A 21,423-nucleotide genomic window follows, 5' to 3' on the forward strand; every position below is an offset into this window, starting at 1 on the left:
CCTCTCCCCTCCGCCGTCTCCGGCGTCGCCGTCCGCGGGGGTGGTGGCGGGGGTGGTGGCGGCGGAGGGGCCGCGTAGAGCCTCCTCCGTCAGCCCGCCAAAGTGCCGCATGTAAAGCATTCCGGGTATTTTTAAGAAATAATTGCAGTTCGATAATAAAAAGCGGAGGGTGCCTTGCCTTTGTGACCGCAACTTATTCTGCGATTTGATGTTTTTTTAGGTTCTAACTGAAAACAAAAGACCTCAGAGGAGGAAGCAAAGAGTTTTAAAGGTAACCGATGATCGCTTTAATATTTATCTCCTCCCATTTTAAGCAGCATTTTCTTGTCATACGGATTAGGAAACCAAAGGGTTAATTTCTGGGAAGCGGCGCTTTCCAGCTATTCAGGAGATTAGCTAATTTTAAAAGCACAGAACATGTTCTTTTTTTTTTTTATTATTTTCCCCCCTCTTTCTCTCCAGCATGTTGTGTACATATTTGAATCTTTCTGCACAACTCTGCAGACTAAAAAGTTTGCTTTCCACTGCAGTGAGGATTCACTCTAATTTCCTCTGTTCCCGGTTTCAGACTTCCAAAGGGAGCAGTCGAATGTCGGTGGGGTTGTTAGTACACAGATTTTAATGGCATCTGAAATTTAATTGGAGAAGTCAATGTTAAAGCGCAAATGAAATTAACAGAAGTGTAAATTTTATGTGTATGTTACTGTAGTTTTGATTTCCTTCTTTTCTTTAAACTTTAGAACACCTCAAGTGAAACTGAAAATTCTGTGAACTTACAACAGCCTTCAGTTTCACGTGGTAACACGTTTCTTCGAGATTTTTAAGATGGCTATCTTTCGTGGTAACAAAAGATTGGTGTTTCAAATGGAAATGTTTTCATTTTTATAACGAAATACAGACTTACTGCAGTCTTGGCTAATGTATTTTTAGAAAAGTAACAGGTACCACATTGCATCTTTTGGTTAGTCTTTAGAATATTTTTGAATAGAAATAAGTCATTAATTCTGTTGTTTCAAGCTAACATGTTGGAGGATGGATGGTGCAAGTAAGATGGATGGTACATGTAAGATGAAGCTAAGGAAAATGAGGAAAAAGTGTACGCTGTTAAACTTTGTAGAACTATTCTCTTATTTCAGCTAAATGTAATATGAGGTAGTTTAGTATTGTTTCAGTACATGAAAGTTTCAGAAGTTATTGGACATAACGGATTTGATAAATGCTGAATGTCTGTAGTGCAACTTTATTTGAAAACATTCTAGTTTCTTACCGGTTTTGTCTTCACTATTACATGTTACGGAAACATCCTTAAAGGAGCTATAATTTTGGAAGACAAAGCAAAGTTAAAAGTTAAGATTAAGCAAGGAGCAAATAACCTTATTTGACTTGCAGCTATGTCCAACCTCAAGGGGGTCTGTCTTTTCATGTGGGAACAGTTGTGCAAACCACCTCCCTGTGTGCTAACAGTAATTGTGATTGAACAACAGTAGCAAGTGCTTTTTTTTTTCCTTTCATTAAATAAAACAATCTATTAAAAATTAGCATTTTTCATTAATTCATGGATACACTTTTAATTCCTCACTTTCATGGCTGCTGCTCTTGTAACACAGCGCATAGGCATATCTAAAAGTTTAGCGTTTGTTCATTCTGTGTTTTGCGCAGTTGACAGTAGCGTGCAAAATAAGGACTGTTTATGGATGAGTCATTCAGGTTTGAAACGTGTAACTGGTATGACACCTGTCAAAGTGTGAAAAATCATATCTTTTTTTTTTTTCGTGATGGGTAGATACGTTGTATTAGGCATCTGTCTATGGTAGGGGGTTCATAGTGGGTCTTCAGATTTTTCTCTTTGAGCTCATTTTACCATTGTTTCTGATTCAATGGCAGGACAGGTTGCTATGCAATATGATGCTGTCATTCCTCTCCTTTCCGAAAAGCCTTCTGAAGAGGTTTTTTTTTTCTTTTTCCCCTTGACTCTTAAATGGAAAGGCTTGTCTGGTTCTGTGTGTGCGTAGTATCATATGTTAGTCATTGGACTTGTGTTTATTTCTGGTTTGACTTTTCCTTTGCTGAATTGATTCTGCAGCGTTTCCTCTTTGGTTTTTGGTACTGGTCTTTGTGTTTTCTATAACTTGTTTTTGTTTTGTGGTTCTGAAGAGTTTATTCACTAGCATGCACCACTATTTCATGAGATGGTAGCATCTCATGAAATGTCTAGGTTGGGGTTGGTGGGGTTTTCCTTTGTTTTTTTGGAGGAGAGGAGCGAGGTTGGTCATCCTAAGTTTGGTTTCATATCTCTATCAGCTCCAGTAAATTTAGAAAAAGCTATGTAATTTGCAGACTACTTAACAAAGGCATTTTTAGAAGTAGGACATTCTGCTATATGACTCTTTCTAACCCGGCTTCTGTTATTGGTGGGACTGCCATGTATTCTCCTATCTATTGAATTGTAACTTCGACCTTTAATTTCCTGATGGGTTGTGACTGAGGACATGAAATCAATGACACTTTCAAAATTTGAACAGAATATTTCCTTTTGATTTTTTTCCTTTGTATTTTGCTTCAAATAGTATTGTAAACTTTCTTAAAGGAGGATTTGTAGTACTGTCTTCCAGTAATCCATGGAGTTAGTATTTCTGTAATCATTCTAACTTTTATAGATGCACATTTATTTACTTGGAGGGCGAGTGGTCTTTCTAATAGGACCAACATATTTACAAATTCTTCTGAACAGGGTGAAAATAAGCAATGCTTTCCTGCTGAAAACAGGTTGGACAGATAAAAACATTAAGACTGAAAGTGATATGTACTATTATACTGTACCTTTCGTTTACTCTTTGTCGTTTTCCACTGGTGTGTTTTAGTGCTCCTTTCTGGTTATTGTAGGAGGAGTCGCATAGGAAATTCTTCTGTACCATAAATACTGTATTAGGTTCTCCATGTTTATTTTGAAAGCACATCTGAAATATTTATCACTTCTAGCAAGCAAATGCTCATTGAAGAAAGAGTCTTTGTGAGTTCATAGTAATGGATACTATGGAAGGAATATGTTAATGGTTTTTCTTACAGTTTATATTGTGTGTTTTCCCTACTTAAGCTGACAATTCTTCAATTTTATTCCTGATAATGGAAAGTCTATATAGAAGGGACTCAGAATCATTCCCCTGCATTTCAAAAGGCGTACTATACACCCTGCTTGACTTACTGTCATTTTCCTTTTAGCCAATTAGCAGTGTTCTCACTCAGTTTGGGCGGTGCAATGCACTTCCCCTTAGCAGTGGGGAAATGTTTGCAGTCACGTGCAAGTTTATTAACACAAAGCTTAGAAGAATGGGGCAGTTGAACATGGTGTCGTATTGTCAGGGAAATCTATGGTTATCAAGTATAGACGGTGGTGGCACTGGTAATGAAGCCTCCCATAGATCAAGATATAGCTGATGAAGAAGTAGAGTCCATGGTCTTTCTACTAGGTTCTGTGGAGCCAGGGCTACCATTTGGATCACTATAGATGTTTGCTGTGTTGATGGACATTTTTAAAAAAAAAAAAAAAAAAGGGAAGAGCCTGTGGGAGAGACCCAGAATAATATATGCAGTGCTAAGTGAGTATTATAACTGCGTGCACATTCTTTGTTCTCTGGCTGATTCTGTTTGTGTGTTTATGCATAAACACTATAGTGGTAATTGTGTGCATCAGGAAAGTGCAAACGATGCCTGCTAAACTCTGTAAAATTTGTTCAGTTTAAGCTGAGCCAAAAGCCAGAGATGACTCAGTATCTAGAACTTTTGGGTTGTTTATAAACATCAAATCAGGAACAAGTGAAAGTTTCATTTCCATCAAAGCTACAAATACATAGTTGAGCACACTCTTAATTTTTCTCCTTCACACATCCAAAGCATAGTCTTTCTTATTAAAAGCAACTTTAAAATATAAATTTGGTTTGGCAGACCTGCTGTTACTCTTTTTATGATGCAGTTTTAGTTTTTCTGCTTAAAGAAATTCTAAAAATGCACTTTTTATTTTCCCAAGCTGTTATGTGTGTTAACAAGAGTTAAGGAAAGTAACTGCTAAATGTTCATGATCGTGCTTTGAGTGAGCATGGATTGAACTGATTTTGAACATCTATTCTAAATTATGGTGTTTTTAGTGCAAAATGTCTGCCAGAATATTTTAGCTGGAAGAAATTCAGTTTTATTACTTTTTTTTTCCCTTTAAAGTAAGATATGAGCAAGTCAATGGATGGAATTGCACTGCAGTGGAATTTTACAGAGGAAGAAGACGGAATGGTGTAATGCAAGCTGGAAAGGATGTTGTCCACAAAATACTTATCTTATTCTTTGTGTTTTTTTTAAAGGGACATTACCACCCTTGAACATATTCCTTCAGTAAATACCAATTAAAATTGCTTTGAGTACTGGTTGAAAGTGTCTGCCTATTTCTTATGTGCCTTTCTCTCCCTTTTTTTTTTTGATAGGGAGAGCTTACTTTTGGTATGTGAGTAGTAGTTACATTTTATTTTAAAAAATAACATAAGTAACTTAGCTTTAAGCTTATTTTTAAAAAAAAAGTAGGTATTATTTTTTTGGAAAAAATGTTCTTCTAATTTTGATCTTTTTCAAGCTGGATGTCTGTCCATCTAAATGAGATTAAATGTTTTTTGTTCTTCATAGGCTTATGTCCCTCACTTGATGTGTGCAGATATGATTATGGTTGTAATTTAGGAGCATGCTTCTATGTGAATGCATCCATGTGAACACATGAAGCACTTCCAGATTTTGTTTGTACAGTACTGCTAAGGTTACTCATGTATGTAGGCATTTTTTTACCGGAATCCTAACAAAGAAGCCCTCTGTAAATGGTCTGTAAATTATTAATCTTACTCTAGTAATTTTCTAATCCTTAATTTTTCCAGCCAGTTTCTGGGGGAATTGAAGCCTGTCCCTTGTGGACTTTTTCCTGTGGTGCACAGTGAGCTGGATGGGATGCAGAGATGCTCTCCATCCCTTGACCTCCTGATTCCTGCAGAGCTCCCTAATTTCAGTGCTGCTCCCGCTCCCACCCATCCTCCTCCTCCTCAGAGCGCCTGCGCTGCTCGCCCAGCAGCACCATCACGCTGCTCTTTACCCCCACAACCCAGCTTCCCAAAATGTTGAGGAAAGAAAGGGACACTTACCTTTGAGAGGAGGACAGGGAGGAGTAGGGGTTTCTGTGTTAACTCATTTGTTGCTGTAGCGGAGCAGTTGTGAGGGTAGCACTGCTCCCTGGGGAGTGGTGGAAGCAGAAGCATGATGAGGCTGGGAAGCATTCAGTAAGGCCTGGCTGAACCTAGTCATGAAATTGGTTTTGGAAGATTTTGAATCACCATTTATTTGTAGAGCTTGACTGTCACTGCGTGTTTTAGTACAGTGCTGGGTCTTCCACTTCAGTGGATTCAGAGGTGGGGCTTCTTAAAAAGGTAGAAAATGTGTTTGTGATGAAAAATATCATAAAATAATCAGTAAAAGTAATGTAGTTTGTGGAGAGGAAGGGAAATGTACATGTGTAGATGAAAGTCAGATGCATAGGTGTATGGATACATTGTTTAGGTGTTCTTAATAAAGTTACAGCATTGTTTCCTATCCTAAGTATGTAGTTTTGTTACTACTACTTGTATTTACTACTGAATTACAAGCTTTCTTGAATACTTGTACTTGCTGTATGTAATGTAGGCATTGAAATACTTGAGATGGCTTTGCAAATTCCAGAAATCTGTTGTCAGTGTTTGCAGTTTGTCCATGCATTTGTAGGTGGTAATACCTAGAAAATGCTTTGGAAATGGGCATTACTTTGTTTGTTTAGAATCCAGCACCATATTGCTAAGCAAGTTTGTTTATTTCTTTTAGTAACAGATGTGAGAGAGAACCAAAACCAGTGAAAAGCCCCAAACTTACTTGAGTGGCACGAGATTTTCACACCAAAAGGTGTGCTAGCTCTGGTAGAGGCAGAAGAGAAACATCATTTTGGCGTTTTTTTAGGCTTTTTTCCTCATGAGAATAAGCAAAACATAAATGCAGAATCCTGAATACTGCTGCAGCCTTGTCGTTTGGTGGCTTAAGTGATGACTATCTTTCTTTTTCTTTGATCTGCCTTACTTCTAGCTGTTCCTCTGATATACCTGTCACAGACTTTTCTATTGCTAAAGAGTACTAGTTTTTCTTTTTAGTCTTGTGGCCCCTCATCAGCTTTAAAACCAGGCTAGAATATACCCATAATATAGATGTTTAAATTTGGAGGAGACTTGGCTGTGACTTGTTGCAACGTGTGTTTGGGAGCCGTGCTGGTATTTCAGAGTGAGGGGAAAAGAAGGTGTCTGTGTGTGAGGGCTGGTTGGCATCGTTAACTTAGGGGTGTTGTGTGTCCCTAGCAGATCTGGTCTGGGAGCAGCTACCAGAACGTAGCAACTCCTAAATAATACACTTGGTTGTGTGACAGATGGTTAGGCACTTAAAGTGGATCCTAAATTAGGGAGCTGTCTGTCTTCTGGTTAGATTATAGGAACTAGAAGATTATGTTGTTACTTTAGCAGTTCAGATCTTTACTGAACTGAAGCTGAAGGAAAATTACTAACTTTTGTCAGTTTAGTTCACAAATGGTAAGTTGTGATCACTTGTTCTTGTCCCAAGAGATTGTAAGACTGTATCAATTTATTGAGATTAAGCATTGTACTTTAAAAATACCTTAAATAACTTGAATTTGAAAATTCCCATGGATGAAAAGGGCATCACAACACCTAACAAGATGCTGAAAGGATTCTTTACCCTTTCTCTGTCCCACTGCAAAAATGTGCACGATAGTTCCCGTCCAGACTTCTCTGGCTTTAACTTAAAGTCATTGAGTCTTGCTATACTTTTGTTTGCTAGAACAAGGGGCCTTCTGTTATCAGCTTTCTTTTCCTCATCGCTGCAGTTTGTGGCTTTTCAATTTTCTTTTTTCTTTAGTAAATTGCAGAGAGTGAGTAGAGAGTGAACTTGAGGCTTTCACTTCAAGATGTTTCAATCCTTTGTCACTTTCATGGTCCTCCAAGCCCTCTCCAGCATATCAATGTCTTGCTTGAATTGGGTATGGCAGAACTGTTTTATTTTTCTTTTAACTGTTTTATTCTCCTAACAGGTGCAAAAGTGCCAAGTACAGGATAGAAAGTAAGCCGTCTTTCCCTAATTGATGTTGTTATTTATGCACCCAAGAATCTCACTAACCCTTCTGGCCGTAAAGTTGCAATAGGAGTTTCTGTAGTTACTGTGGAGTTGATTATTTACCACGTTGATGTCCTCCTTAAAGTCATTGCTTTCTAAAGGTGGAGACCTGCATTTTCTAAATACAGTCTTGTGTCTTTGTTGCTAGATATGCACTTCACATCTAGCTGCATTGAAATGTGTGCTTGCAGCTCTCTTGCCAGTTAATTTATGGAGCATCATGTCTGATCTTTTCATTAGTTGCTATTTTTCTATCAGTATTAATTTCTCTGTTCTTTCAGGTCATTGCTAAAAATGTTATGTATGGCTGGGATCTGTTCCCTGAAGGCCCCGTTATGAACGCTGTGATGATTCTCCATTTACAGTGAAGGACCAGGCAGAACTTTCTTAATGCTATGGTGATGGTTTCATAAATGAGTAGCCCACAAGAGACATTAGCAGGATGGATAAATTCAAAGACTGAATTTCTTTCATCTCTGCATTTGAGTTAAAGCACATTAGAGTGAGGTTGTATTAGGGAATACATACTGCTGCTGATTGTATCATTTGTCTTTTGTGGCTTAATTGAGAGCTGTATTTTCCAGAGCTGCCAGTGTCTCTTTGAGTGTTCAGTTTCAACATTGAAACAAATGATTAAATAATTCAAAACACCAGTAAAAACACCAAACCAAACCCAAACAAAACAAAAACCACTAAGCAAGATGCTTGTTTATGTTTGCTTCTGTGGCAAAAAAATTACTGTAATGTTTTGGTTTTTTTTTTCTTTCTTATAACATCCACTTCTTGGGTGCCTGGGTAGAGAATGGGGTGTCCTTCACTGTGTACTTTTTCTTGCTCATGTTTGTAGCTTTCACAACCTAGAGTGTGGGGTTGATGGAAACAATAATTTGTGTCTGTGGCTAAGAAAGCCCATTTCCAAGTGGTGATTCAGTAAATACGCTTCTCTGGGGGTCCCCATTTGAAGCCTTTGGAGCCAGAATTAGTATGCTGTATTTTTGATTTTGTTAGTAAGCACATCCTTTAGGGTCTGATACTGTAGATCTTCCTTGTACGTGGTCTCACTGAAGTTGTTATACAAGGTGGGCAGGGGAACTTTTCTGGTGGGAAAGCTATTTGATATGTAGAGTACAGCAAAGAGGATATAAATGTAAATAAAATGGTAGTGAAACTGAGAAAGAGAGACCTAAGCTGAAACTTGGAGGCTGTTCTTTATTGTCTTGGCTACAGATGTGGGGAAAAAAAAATTACACTGTCAGCTAGAGCAGACTTTCCAGCTGTTGTAAGATCCAGTGTGAAATTGTACCTGCCATGGTACTCAAGTTGGTGGCTTTGGGTGGGTCTGATACTCAGTGGTGGGGAAGTTGAGGGTGAGGGGGATCCCTTTGGGAAAGCCTGGGCGTCCTGAGCGATCTCTGCTGCATGTCCCTGGTCAGGTTGCTTGCTCAGGATTCACAGAACCTCTTGTTCCCTGGAGTTTCTGTATAAACCAGCCCCTCTGCTAAAACTTGTCTATGTCATTTTGTGAGTAGAGGTTATTTGCTTTTATTGCAGTAGCTTCTAAAATACAGTATTAGTGCTTGTCCTGGCCATCAGTGCCATCCATGACTGTTGTTCTTTTGAGGAACGAAACATCTTATATATGCAGACTGCGTTATATTAATATAGGGCCCCAATCTGTTTCTCTGCACAAAGACCTATGGAAAATGTGCCTTACCTGGGCCGTTGTAAAAGTGTGGTGTGCTAAGAGACTGTTCCATGTCCATGGCTGTTTCACAAGCGTGGTGCTAATTGCTTTATGCCTCTGGTGAGATTCCTGGGAATATGCCCCAGCTTGCAGCTTGGCCCTGTTCAGCTGCTCCCCTCCCTGTGCTGGTAGCTCGCTCGGAAACCCTGCTCAGCTTTGGGCTGCAACTTATAGCACCTTGCTGTTGTCTGTGCTATGGGAGTCAAGTTTGGTTGGTGTTTTTGTTTTTTTTTTTTTTCCTTGGATCCTAAATAGCAGTTTATAGTTAAATTTATTATTGTATCTGCATTTATTTTGGCATGCAAAAAACTTGGCTGTGCATACAAGGTGGCCTGTACTTTCCACAGCATCCTGCATTATTAATCTCTATTTTAACCAGTGCACAGCTTTCTACATAGCTCTCAAGCAACTGCTTCTCCTTACCTGTGCTCTTTGTCTCCCTATCCCCTGTCCTGTCCGTATCTTAATCTCCATATATCCCTGTGTATTGGTCCTGTACAGTGCAGGTCCTGGATTCCACTGAATTTCTGCATGATCTGGGGAGCAGACACTAGCGAGTAGGAATAAATTGCATAGGAGTAAATTGCTGCTGGTCAGCTGGCTGGTACTTTCTTATCTCTTGGTGAAGCAAGGACATCTGAAAATTGGATCATGAGTAAAACACACTGAATGTTAGATGAAGTATGTTTGTGCTTTTCTCCAAACAGTTGTTCTGAAAGAAAACTTCTGTTGCAGTATTTGAGCTCTGAGGAGCTGCCTGCTCTGTGCCAACGTGGAAGGGCACGTGGGGCTGGCTGCGTGGCTGCGGGCGCTGCAGCAGGATCCAAGCTTGCCCATTGTACTGCAATGGAAAAGCCATGCAAAGTGCCAGTGCTTCTCACCCACTCCTCCTTTTACCTTGGTGAGCATTGTGACTTTGGAAGTCTTCCTGGTTGTTGGCACAAGTTAAGAGGTGCAAGTATTTTTTGATCTCTTGAGTACTGTATTCTCATGAGGACCTGGGCAGAATCCTATAGAGAGGATTAGTTAGGGGGACTTGGGACTGGTTGTTGTGTAGCTTGTCATGATTTGCTCACAGAGCAATTTAATCAGGACTTGATCTGGGCATCATCTGTTATTTCTGTTTTATGGGAGTAATTTGTTTCTGGTTGTGTCTTTTAGCATACAATATGTGTTACATACATACATACAACAATACAATACCCACCTGTGGAGGGTTGAAACAAGAGACATAAACCTATGACGTGCTCTCTGTTGTACAGAAGGTGTGGAAATATCTTTAGGATAGCTTTAGCATTGTATTTTGATTGTGAAATGATGATTTTTTTTTTTTTTTTTGCATTACCTCAGAGGCATCTTGCGTTAAAAGTTAATGTGAAAGTCTGACCCTTTTCAGAATGGAGAAATGATTTGCTGTTGCTGGCTTTTCATGTGTGCTGGAAGCATTAGCTCACAGAGTGGATTTTGTGTGTGCGTATAGTTGAGTGTGTGTATATAAGAGATAATGTCTAGTTGAAGTTTAAGTAATATAGCAATGACTACAGCAGACTGTACTCAATTATTCCTGTCCTGATAGCACTACCTACTGCAGCATCTAAGCTCAAGCATGATTTGTTAGTGTTTTATGTCTCCAGATAGAGTAGTGCTCTCCTTAATGAGGAAGAGAGGAAATTACTTTTATTGATCTGGTTTATCCTTCAGCTTTTCATTACACTTGTGTAAAAGCTTTAGAAATCAATCAGATTGAACTTCTGTGCTCAGCTTCCATGAATTTTAAGACAGTTGCTTGGAATTGTGGTATTCTTGTCTGTAGTTTTCACTACACTTTTTTTTTTGAGTCCTCATTCAGGACCTGAAGATAGATTGCTTGAGGTTGTTCAGCTGCAAAAGGTTTTTGCTGAGCTATTACTTTTGGTCTGCCAGACTTACACTGAGGAGAAGAATTAAATGAGCTCTGCCTCTGTGAGTGCGTCTGCATTTCTTTTTATGTTGGGAAACAATAACTTCACATATTAAACAGAAAAGGCCACTGGAAAGTCTGGTAGCAGAGGAAAGAGATATTTTTTAGGATTCGCTGCCATTCAGTAACAGAAGAGAAAAAGCAACATAGTGCTCAAAAGGAAGAGAGTTTGATTTTTTAAAAAAAAGGTCTGATTTTATGAAAATATTTATTCTTTGTGCGGAAAAATAAAATAGCTACCAAATCATGCCAATGATATGATTCATCTGGTTCTTTTTTCTTCCTCCTTGCATGTGGGCAGCTTCCAGTAATGTCAATGGGAGTTATGATGTATGAGGAATAATTGTTATTTTAAAAGTAATCGCACTTCACTGCTGGGATTACTGGGGTTTTACGGGGACACAGCAACGCACCTGTGGATTATTGGCAAATTAAGGAATATGCTGGGTATTTTTGAGCATAACAGTGCTTTTTGATGAGACGAAAGTATTTTATTGAGGAACAACATAGTTGAGCAAAGTGTGATACCTCTCATTGCTCTCAATCCACCAGACTTAAATTTTTTTTTTTTTTTTAGATGTAGTGACACCCTCTAAAAATGAAAAGAATACAAAAATATGTTGTTGTGTAGAAAACATACATATGGGGAATTATTTTAATCTATTTGCTGCTATCTCAGCCTCTGACTTGTCTAGTTAAATAATTTTTAATAACAATTTTACATGCTTGGGACAACTTTTGAACTGAGATCTTAGATATACTTTTTTAAAGAGAAAAGCGGCATTTTCTTATCCTAGTTCTTTCTGAAGTTCAATTGAGGTAATTAAAATCCAGTTTTTGCACAGGTGTAGAATTGTGGGTTTTTACTTTTGCATGGTGGACCCTTAAAATATTTTCTGGTATGGTTGCAGAGGCCTGTGCAATGCATTTCCCCCTGCAAACTATAGAGCTGCTTAACTGCTTTTGTGGATCCCTTACAAATTGCCCAGCCGATCCCCTGGGTCTGTGGATCAATGATTGAAAATCACCAGGATCCAGAGGCTCCCAGACTGTTAGTCAGCATCTGTGTGTAAGGAAAAAATGGTAAATAAGGTATCTTTCTTTCTTGATGTGGCTTTTGTAGGTTTGACTTAGCAGCATAGGTGCTCGATGTGCTTTTACGTAGCATTTCCATGAGAATGTATGCCTCTGGCCGTACGTAGGGCATGCTATAGATCCTGTTTGGTTTTTTATCAATCAGGAATCAGTTGTGGGGTGAACACTGGGCTCCAGATGGAGCTGGGTCCGTCTGCCTTATTTTGCCTGTAGGTCTCTGGCAATTCCATCTTGATGGTTATGGTTAATCATAAATCTATTCGGCATTTATTCTTCTAAGTTAGTTTTTCAGAGAAGTCTGTGCATTTTAGTTGGTGTGACCACAAAACTATGTCCGATTTAACGGAATATTTTATGTTAAACTGGGTGCTATTTTCTGGGAACTGCTAAGATGTATTGTGCCAACAAATGGTTAATTAACTAGTTGTATTGCTTATATCTGGTCCATAAAGCAGTACTGGTTTTCTTGTTAAGTAGGGCTTAAGGCTATAGAATATTTAAATAATCCTTAGATGTTACAATAAGATTAAGTACTGGCACTGTCTATTGTGACTTAAAAATTAAATTTGACGGAAAATTTAATATAAATAGAAATAAAATTTAATTAGTGTAATAAAAATTGGATTTCTGCCTTTATTGCTATTTCTGCCTGAGTTCTTACCTTAATTTTTTTTAACTTAAATTGCATAACTCCTGATTTTATAGTCATAATATGATCTTAAATGAGGCCCATATATGTACTCTTTCCAGGACACAGTATTCTGGCTCTCCAGATTGTGACATTGCTTCAACCATATGAATTGTATAGTATCACTGAAGATGAATAATATGTTTAAATAAATATTAGAGTTTACTAAAATATTGATTGTAGTTTACATAAGAGACTGTTCAGAAACCTGGAACTTACCCTCTAAATACAGACGCTAAACACAGTGTTGAGAGGGTAACTTCCAGGGGAGCTCATGTCAGTTGGCTTACTATCCAGTTCAGCTTAGGTTTTGTCATTTTTTAAGAACTTGAAACTAAGCCTGAAACCAGCCATTCTTGCTAGAGTGACCAACCAAGTGTTGTATCAGTTCATAGGTCTGGCAAGCTAGATATAATTACACCAAATTACTATTAAACTTTCTGTGGTACAATCCTTCGGATTTCAGTCCTGCTTTGAACTCAAGGGAGACTTTCATCTGCTTATGCAAATTCTTTAAAAATTGAATCCCTAGATCTGATTATAAGTGTGAAAGTCATTTATCTGTGCATTCATTTCTTTAGTCTGCCGCCACCACCACATGCACACACTTTCCTCCTCTGCTCCCCCAACAGTGGAAAAATAGCTATAAATATGGATAGGGTCTTTAGGCTTCAGGGTTTTTTATGACTTCCTGGGGTTTTTTTTTCAACGTCTGTGCCTAATTAGGATACTCCTTATATCTGTCAAAATAGGGTTTAATTGCTGTAAATCGTATGCTTCTTATTTTTAATGTTTTTGAACAGCTGTTACAACAATTTTTTTTATTATTATTTTATAGGCAAATTTAGAAAACAAACCAGTAAATGGCCGCAGACCAGAACTCATGGAATGCAGTATATGTGGTCATGGTGAAAAATACAGGGTGAAACCAAACCAAACAGTACCCATTGAAAATGTGCAGTCTAAGGAGAAAGAAAGAATGACGGGCTTAGAAGCAGAGAAGTGGGCACATAACGAGAAGCCATCCTTTGGTGTCCATGTCAACGGAGATATCCATGGAATTGTGACAGGCAACGAACACTTGAAAATCGCTGAAGACAGTGAAAGAGCAGTCTCTCCCAGTCAGTTAGCTGAGCCAAAAAAGTCATTTGCACAGACCATCAAAAATGGCATAAAAACCCTACATTATTCACCACCGGAAGCAGTTGCTTCACTGAAAAAAGTATCTGTAGAGGAAAGGACAGATTTGACAAGCAATTCCCTTATGCAATGGACGAAGGGTACCAATCTGAACAACATAGTAAACACTCTGACAACTGGCGTTGGCTGCATTCACCCAGAAAAACAAGGAAATGTTTTAATGAAAGAGGAAAACTGCACTTGCGGCATCTTTCAGGATTCTGGTAAGGCAGTTTTGCAGACGGGTTCCATTTCAGGTCTTCAGGAAAGCTTGTATTGTCCTCCACTGCCTGAAGAGGAAGCACATGTAGGGAAGGATGGCTTTAAAGTACCTAACGCAGAGACACAGCATGAGGGTTCTTCACTCCAGCCAACTTTCTTGTCCCTGATTAAAAACAGAAATTTAACTGTAGAGCAGGTTGTAGCCATTGAAGCTTTAACGCAGTTATCCGAAGCCCCTTTAGAAACAACTTCACCAGCTAAAACTGAAAGTATTGAATGTAAAGAAGAAGCAACTTCCAGCTTGCTCCATAGTTACAAAAGGGATATTTCATCCTCCTTCACATCTTCTGCATTAAAAGAAATCAAAGACACTTACTTACAGAATGAGCAACAGCTCTTGGCTCACTGCGCTCACTCCCAGAAGCAGCTCCCTAATAAGGCAATGTTATACAATGGCCAAAGTTCAATTTCTGAGTTGCGTGATAAACCCGCCAATCTGGCTGGCGAGATGTATAAATTACAGTTATCCTCAAGAGATACCAAAACTTTATCTGACTTAACATCTAATGCAAAATCATTTCCAGGATATACTACCAAGAAAAATTACCCTCACGATCCAATCACCGTTGCACGGTATTGCAATGCCTCACATAATGTCCAGCAAACGAGTAATGACTTGGAGACTCATGGCCAGTTAGAGCAAAAGCCAACCTGTAATGATTTGAACTTGGAAGCTAGTTCTTTGATTAAAGAAGGAGGAATTCACAGCCAGGATGAAGAGGATGTAGCTACACAACTGACCCAACTTGCCGCGCTGATTGAATCAAACCAGACAAATCCAGAGCAGAAGAATGACATAAAGGCATCGCTGCTTAATCTAATATCGCATGAGAGGCAGCCAAAATATAACCAAGAGCTGTTGCAGAAAAAAGAATCTGTATTTTTTAGGCATAATTATAGTTCCTTACTGTTAAAACAAAAACAACCAACAAATAAGAAAGGAAATGCTGTACCATGGAAACCAAGACACAAAAAGAAGCCTCAAGAAGCACGCTATCAACAAAATAATCAAAACCAGCTAGAGCTGTTGTCATGCCAGCATAGCGAGTTACAGGACATTTGGATATCATCAAAACTGCACAAGCTTGGTCAAACCATGCCACAGGACTCCAGAATAGCTCTGTCTGAAAAAAAGTCTCCAAGAACCAAAGTACAGAGAGCACTGAATCAAAATACTTCAGCATCACAAGAAAAAACGAGATTATTTCTCCCACAAACGCAGATAAAATTCCATAGATGTTTACCTGAGGTACCACAAGAGAAAAAAAAGGAGAGATTGTTTGGCTGTGAAGTGGTGAATGAGCAAATCAAAACCGCGGGCTCCAGCGACCCCCCAGGCATCGAGCCACTGAAAAATGAAGTTGTTGCACGTAACCAATATAGCGACCTGTCCTCCCATAACCCTCTGGCTGTTTCACAGTTGAAAACAGCATCCTTGTCGAACAGACCAAGTGAAAACCTACAGATGTTTACAGAAAAAATGAATTCTCAGGTACAGCAAACAGCAAATGTCACTCAGATGCATCCTTTGCCTCAGACATTGAGTCAGTCTAACCTGAGAGCTACCGAAATGCATAGTGAAGACAAAGCCTATATTCAGCAGGGTGCTGTCCAACAACAAGTAGAGCCGAAGTCGCAGGTGCTGCCTGTTCCCTGTGGTGGGGCCCAGGTTCCAGGTGCTGTTGAAGCTCTCAGGAATATGGAGTGCGCGGGCGAGGTGACCGTCCTGACGTCAACCAGTTTGGGTACTGACCACCCACAGAGCGCAGGCGACTCAGGGGGTTCTCCAGCAAAAAACACGCTCAGCAGTTTCCTTGAATCACCTATGAAGTTTCTTGACACCCCTACAAAGAATTTAATAGATACACCTACAAAAAAAGGACAATCCGAATTGCCAACTTGTGACTGTGTTGGTAAGTCTTTTTGCTCCCTTTTGCCTGTACCTTTCAGGTGGAGGTGTGTTCATGGGGCGTCCTTTAATGTGAGGAAGTGTACTTGGCACTTACCTGTTGCAAAAATACTGGATGTATATCCAATATGTATATCCATATACATCCAAGATCAGTGTTTTACTGTTAGAAAATGGGAGGAAATTACTTTTTTCCTTTCTGTAACTTTTGCCTGGTTTTCTTTGCGCCTGCAAAGCATAGCAGAATTGAGTATTTTTAGTAGTGCAACTGGCAGGTTTAAATTCTCTACTTAAATTTAAACCCAGGAGGAAAAGGAGTTTCTCTATCTGTTATTTTGTTCATTGCTGACTTGTGCTCTATGTGAAATTATCTGCAATATGTCAGATTTGATTTTTATGATCTAGAACTAGTGTTTTGCCTGAGATGGGCTGGCAATATCTTCCCGGTATATTGTCATCGTTGCCTAAATGCTGTTAGATAAGGGGCAGGGCATAGTTGTGGGCAGTCTTATTACTGTCACTGTTACTCCTGATCCTCTTTACCAATGCCAGTCTGCCTTGAAAAGCCCATGCCAAGGGCTGCTAGGCACCTCCTCTCGTGGCACAGAGGAGAGGTGAGGTGGAGTTTAGGCGAGAAGGGCCACGTACGCAATAACTTGCAATGCAGGATGACATATCAGACAGAACTCAGGATGGAGGACTTTGCAAATACAGCTTGATTGATGGCTTTAGACATGCTGTGTTTTCACACTATCAAAGCACACAGATGGGAAAACGAGTTAGAGTATGAACAACAAATTGTACACAGGCAGATTGTTTCATCTTTGCTTTAATGTTCTGAATCAACAGAGTGCTAGCTAAGAGGCCTGCATTATGTTTTTTCTTACATGGTATATAACTATCAGTTTTGGTTTTTTCCCTCAACTCTCCTTTGTCTAAAATGAATTAATAATATTTTCTTACCAACAAGGATATTGGGAAGCTTACTTAGTCAACACATGCCAGCTCCTGCAATGAAAATTTGTCAAGAATGCAAAATGTTACTGTAATTAGGATTACTTTATAACATAAAGACAAAATACTAGCAGATTAGTAAGAGCAAACAAGTATTAAAAATTTTTGATGCTTCTGAGGAGAAAAATCTGTTACACTCTTTATTCATTACGTTTCAGGGACAAATTTTAAGTATTCTAATTTAATTTGTAAGATGTTTCTGTAAACCTACTTGTAGTACTGTAAATAAATTTTTTTATGTGCCAACTTAGTTTTCTCAACCTGCTTACAGAGCAAATTATAGAGAAAGACGAAGGCCCGTATTACACACACCTCGGGACAGGACCAAGTGTTGCTGCTGTGAGAGAAATCATGGAGAACAGGTGAGGAAAATTCAGCATTTAATGCTCACGGTATTTTTGACTGTCTAAACAGGAAAGAAGAACTATGAGAAATCAGGTGCTATGTTTAGCTTTATTTTTCTAAACTTTTTGCAGTATTCATTTGTAAAGTGTTTTCCTGCTCAGATGTGCATGAGATGAGCACTAACATTTCAGTTTTAAACTCGTGTCTTTTCTGAGCTCTTGCAACTTCAGGGTTGAATTTCAAGTATAGTGTGCTCTTAGGTGCCCCTTAAGTGGAATGAATGGAGATCATCAGCTGGTAGAATTAAGCTTTTTAGTGTCCTACATGCAAAGAAGCTGTGGCAAAGTGAACAGAAAGGTCACAGTAGTGACTTAGTGCACTAGGATTCACATGCAGATAACATTTTCTTCCCCACATAATGTTTCCTTAGTGGCAGCAGCTCGTTATCAGAAGAGAGATGTCAAAAATCACTCTTGAACATAAGATTTTAAATTGAAAAGTATTTTTTGGGACTATAAATATTTTGGTTTTCTTCTGCTCTCAGTAAAGTAAAAATAAATAATGTTTCCTTAGTAGCAGCAGCTCGTTATCAGAAGAGAGAAGTCAAAAATCACTCTTGCACATAAGATTTTAAGTTGAAAGGTATTTTTTGGGACTATAAATATTTTAGTTTTCTTCTGCTCTCAGTAAAGTAAAAATAAATTTGTGATTCCTGTTTTATTGAAAATGTTTCCTGTTTTATTACGGTCTACAGCAGTTTGTTTTACTCATGAAGTTTTTTTTTAATGCAGGTATGGAGCAAAAGGAAGCGCTGTAAGAATAGAGGTAGTGGTTTATACAGGAAAGGAAGGAAAAAGCTCTCAGGGGTGTCCAATTGCCAAGTGGGTAAGTTTTTATGTTACAGCAGTAAGATTGTTTTGTGTGGCTTCTAAATATCAAATAACGTGTAATTTTTGAGTTAAAATATAATCTGATTTTTAACAACAGTCTGGTTCTTCATTTAATTGATGTACAAGTCTGCCTGAATGATGAAGCTAAGGAAAGCAGTTTAATTTATGTCTTTATTTCAGATGTGGTGCTATATGTTACGCTGTGGTTTGAATGAGTGTGAAAGAGAGGTGCTTAACAAAGCTAGCAGAGATGACCAAATCAGGGGTAAGAAGACCTTGACAGTGTCCAGAAGTGGGAGCGTCCAGGGAAATATGTTATTGGGAAGTGTGAAAGAGAGAAAAAAAGGGATGGTGCTTGGGAGAGTTGGAAAGCTATCCAGTAACATCTCAGTTGTATGAACACCCAAAGGATAGAGAGTGTGATGGGTGAGGAAGTTCAGTCTCATATGCCATGCAGTTCGTTACTATTTTTGAGGAACTGAACTCAGTATTTGGAAATGTAAATGTTGCGGTGATAGTTTTCACCAAAGTCTTGTCTCACATTGCTTCATAGGAGCCAGGAAATGAGGTAACAGACACAAGCTCCAGGAGAGAGCTTGGAAAGAATCCATTGTCCTTAAACTTTGCTGAAACCACCAAGGGAGGTAAAAAGTAGACTGGAAATCTTGTACACTGAGTTTTGGAAAATAATAAAAGAACTTTGTTGTTAAAAGGAAAAAAATATTGCTGTATTTAGGAATTTTAGACTTGATTGAAAAAGCAACGAAGATAACTGTACGGTTGGTAGACTAGCATTTGTAACTACATAACAAAAATAGGGCTATTACATACTGTACGTGAATGGTATTGCATGCTAAACATTTACTGCTTGTGTTTGGGACAGTCAAAATGTGTTTTTCATACTAAGTACATAAACTGTTTTTCAGAAAGGAGTCCCATATGTGCATGTTGCTGCAGATGATATTTAATAACAAATCAGCATCCAAGAAAAAAAGATGGTAAAACTAATTTCATAAGCAACTGACCCAAAAAGAATGGAATGATTTTTCTCAGTGTTTCAACTAAGTGAAACACCAAGTTTTAACAGAGGACAGGCGTTAAAAAAATCTTACCTTAGAGTTGAAAGGAAGAAGAAATTTAAAACTAACTCTTAACCTTGAGTTTTCTGTTGCCAGTATCAACATACTGTCTTTTATGTAAAACAGAAATAATAGATTTTGTTCTATATCTGCATGGCTGTAGGTGTCCAACATGTGTGTGCAATATGACAGTCAGTCAGCACTTGGATGCATGCAGAAAATACTGTTTTAAGGAATAGGGGCCTGTTCTCCAGTTAGTTAGATTTTCACATTTCTGTATGTGAAGCAGTTGCGAGAGTAAGCTTCAGTGTTGATTTAAGTTCCGATCTTGTTTTATGCAGCAGTGACTTTTTTTTGTGTGCAAATTCAGAGCTAAAGAGCATGAATGCTTTTGCAAGCCTGCTGTTACTGTGTGACTGTTCAGTACAAGAGAGGGAAGGAAATTGTTGAAATCTCCTCTGTAGAAGTGTTTCATCCTCTATAAATTCCACATTTTGGGGTTGGTATTCTTCATGTGTTACATTAACTTTTCATTGGCAATGGTAGTTTTAATCCTTATAACAGGGCATATTGGGGTTTTGGCTATGACCAAAGAAACACAATTGTGAAATTTGTTTGAAAGCATATGGAAAAAGTTTGCTGTGCTCTCTGATAGCTGCAATCACAAGGTTCTGTCAGCTGCACAGAGACTTTCACTTACTCATTTACAGTGTACTTTAGGAAAGGCTCGTTTCTGTTTTGCAGATGGACAAGCTGTTGCCCTTAGGGCTTCTGAGAGACTTGCTGGTGAGAGCACCACGATGGAGCTCTGCTGAAGCAAATATGATAAAAAAAATTGAACGTATCATCGATAATATTGACCTATTTTTCCCAATTTTCCCTATTTCTGCTAGATAATTTTGTCTTATTGGTTCATTAGAAATATTTTAAGATTAAAGGAGTGTTTCTAAAATACCTTTGTCCACACATTCTTCTGCATTTCATAATACTGATTCCCTCCTAAATTGTTTTCGCTTAAGTGGCTCCAAACATGTGCCTGGTGTGTTAAACATTAACTGAGGCAGACTCCTTTCCCCCAAAGGAACTGATGTTTTCTTTCTTAAATTTCAAGGTTACCATAAACTTGCAGAATCTTTTCTCTTTCAGGCTTATTTTGAGAACAAATAAACATGTGTGTCTTCTGTGGGTTTTTTATGTATTATATTTTAGGATGGTACTTTGTCCCTCTCGATGTGGAAAAGAGTGCTGCTATAAGTTGAACCTAAATACTATTAGTAAATACTACCCAGGGTTTGAAACCTTATGGAAGTTGTATGTGTAGGCATTAGACTGACACTCACATGAGCCAAACTGCAGTGATGATGAGCTTGCTATTGTTTTTACTACAGGCAGTAGCCTCGAGGCTGCCTGACCTCTGATTTTTAGGGGATTTTTTTGCATCAGAAATTGTATTGTCTCATTTTTATGTCAAAATAGAATTAATTGAGTTTTGCCAGAGACCTCCAATGTGTGAATATCTGTGTAGGTGATAACTTACCTTTCTGTGGCATATACCGGGGTACATGTCCTCTTCTTTCTTTTCTGTTTTGTCCAAAGCTTTTTTGCTTTGTCCAAGTTCATCATACTTCTTCTTAATAAGTTAAAGAAAAAAAACAACTGTGAAGTATTGAAATTGCTGGCCTGTCATTCTTAGTAACCCATTCACACAATAAAAAGTTTCATGTTACTGTGCATCCCCTGTAACCAGCCACTGATAAGTGACTTGACTCACTGGCCCCATTGATGATCAGTGCTTAAGCTGGTAACAGATGTGGTGTTTGGGGTTTTGTTTTTTCTGCTCTCAATACAGAATTGCAGAATTTCCTGGGTTGGAAGGCGCCTTTTGGATCATCAAGTCCAAGCATCAACCTAACACTGACAAAAACCATCACTAAACCATATCTCTTAAGCAGTACGACTACCTGGCTTTTAAAGACCTCCAGGGAGGACATTTCCACCGCTTCCCTGGGCG

The 21,423-nt window shown here is 38.6% G+C and overlaps 1 protein-coding gene across 1 annotated transcript in view; it reads left to right on the forward strand.

Annotated features, from left to right (window-relative positions):
• TET1 (tet methylcytosine dioxygenase 1) overlaps nt 1-21,423 on the forward strand; it is a 61,323-nt gene that overhangs the window by 8,229 nt on the left and 31,671 nt on the right. Inside the window, exons 2-5 of the mRNA XM_014940507.1 lie at nt 221-271; nt 13,553-16,088; nt 17,370-17,460; nt 18,235-18,328. Of these exons, the coding sequence (XP_014795993.1) occupies nt 221-271; nt 13,553-16,088; nt 17,370-17,460; nt 18,235-18,328 (2,772 nt within the window). The remainder of the gene's footprint in view (nt 1-220; nt 272-13,552; nt 16,089-17,369; nt 17,461-18,234; nt 18,329-21,423) is intronic.

This window comes from Calidris pugnax, unplaced genomic scaffold, assembly GCF_001431845.1.
Source record: "Calidris pugnax isolate Ruff unplaced genomic scaffold, ASM143184v1 scaffold39, whole genome shotgun sequence".
Taxonomy (NCBI): domain Eukaryota; kingdom Metazoa; phylum Chordata; class Aves; order Charadriiformes; family Scolopacidae; genus Calidris; species Calidris pugnax.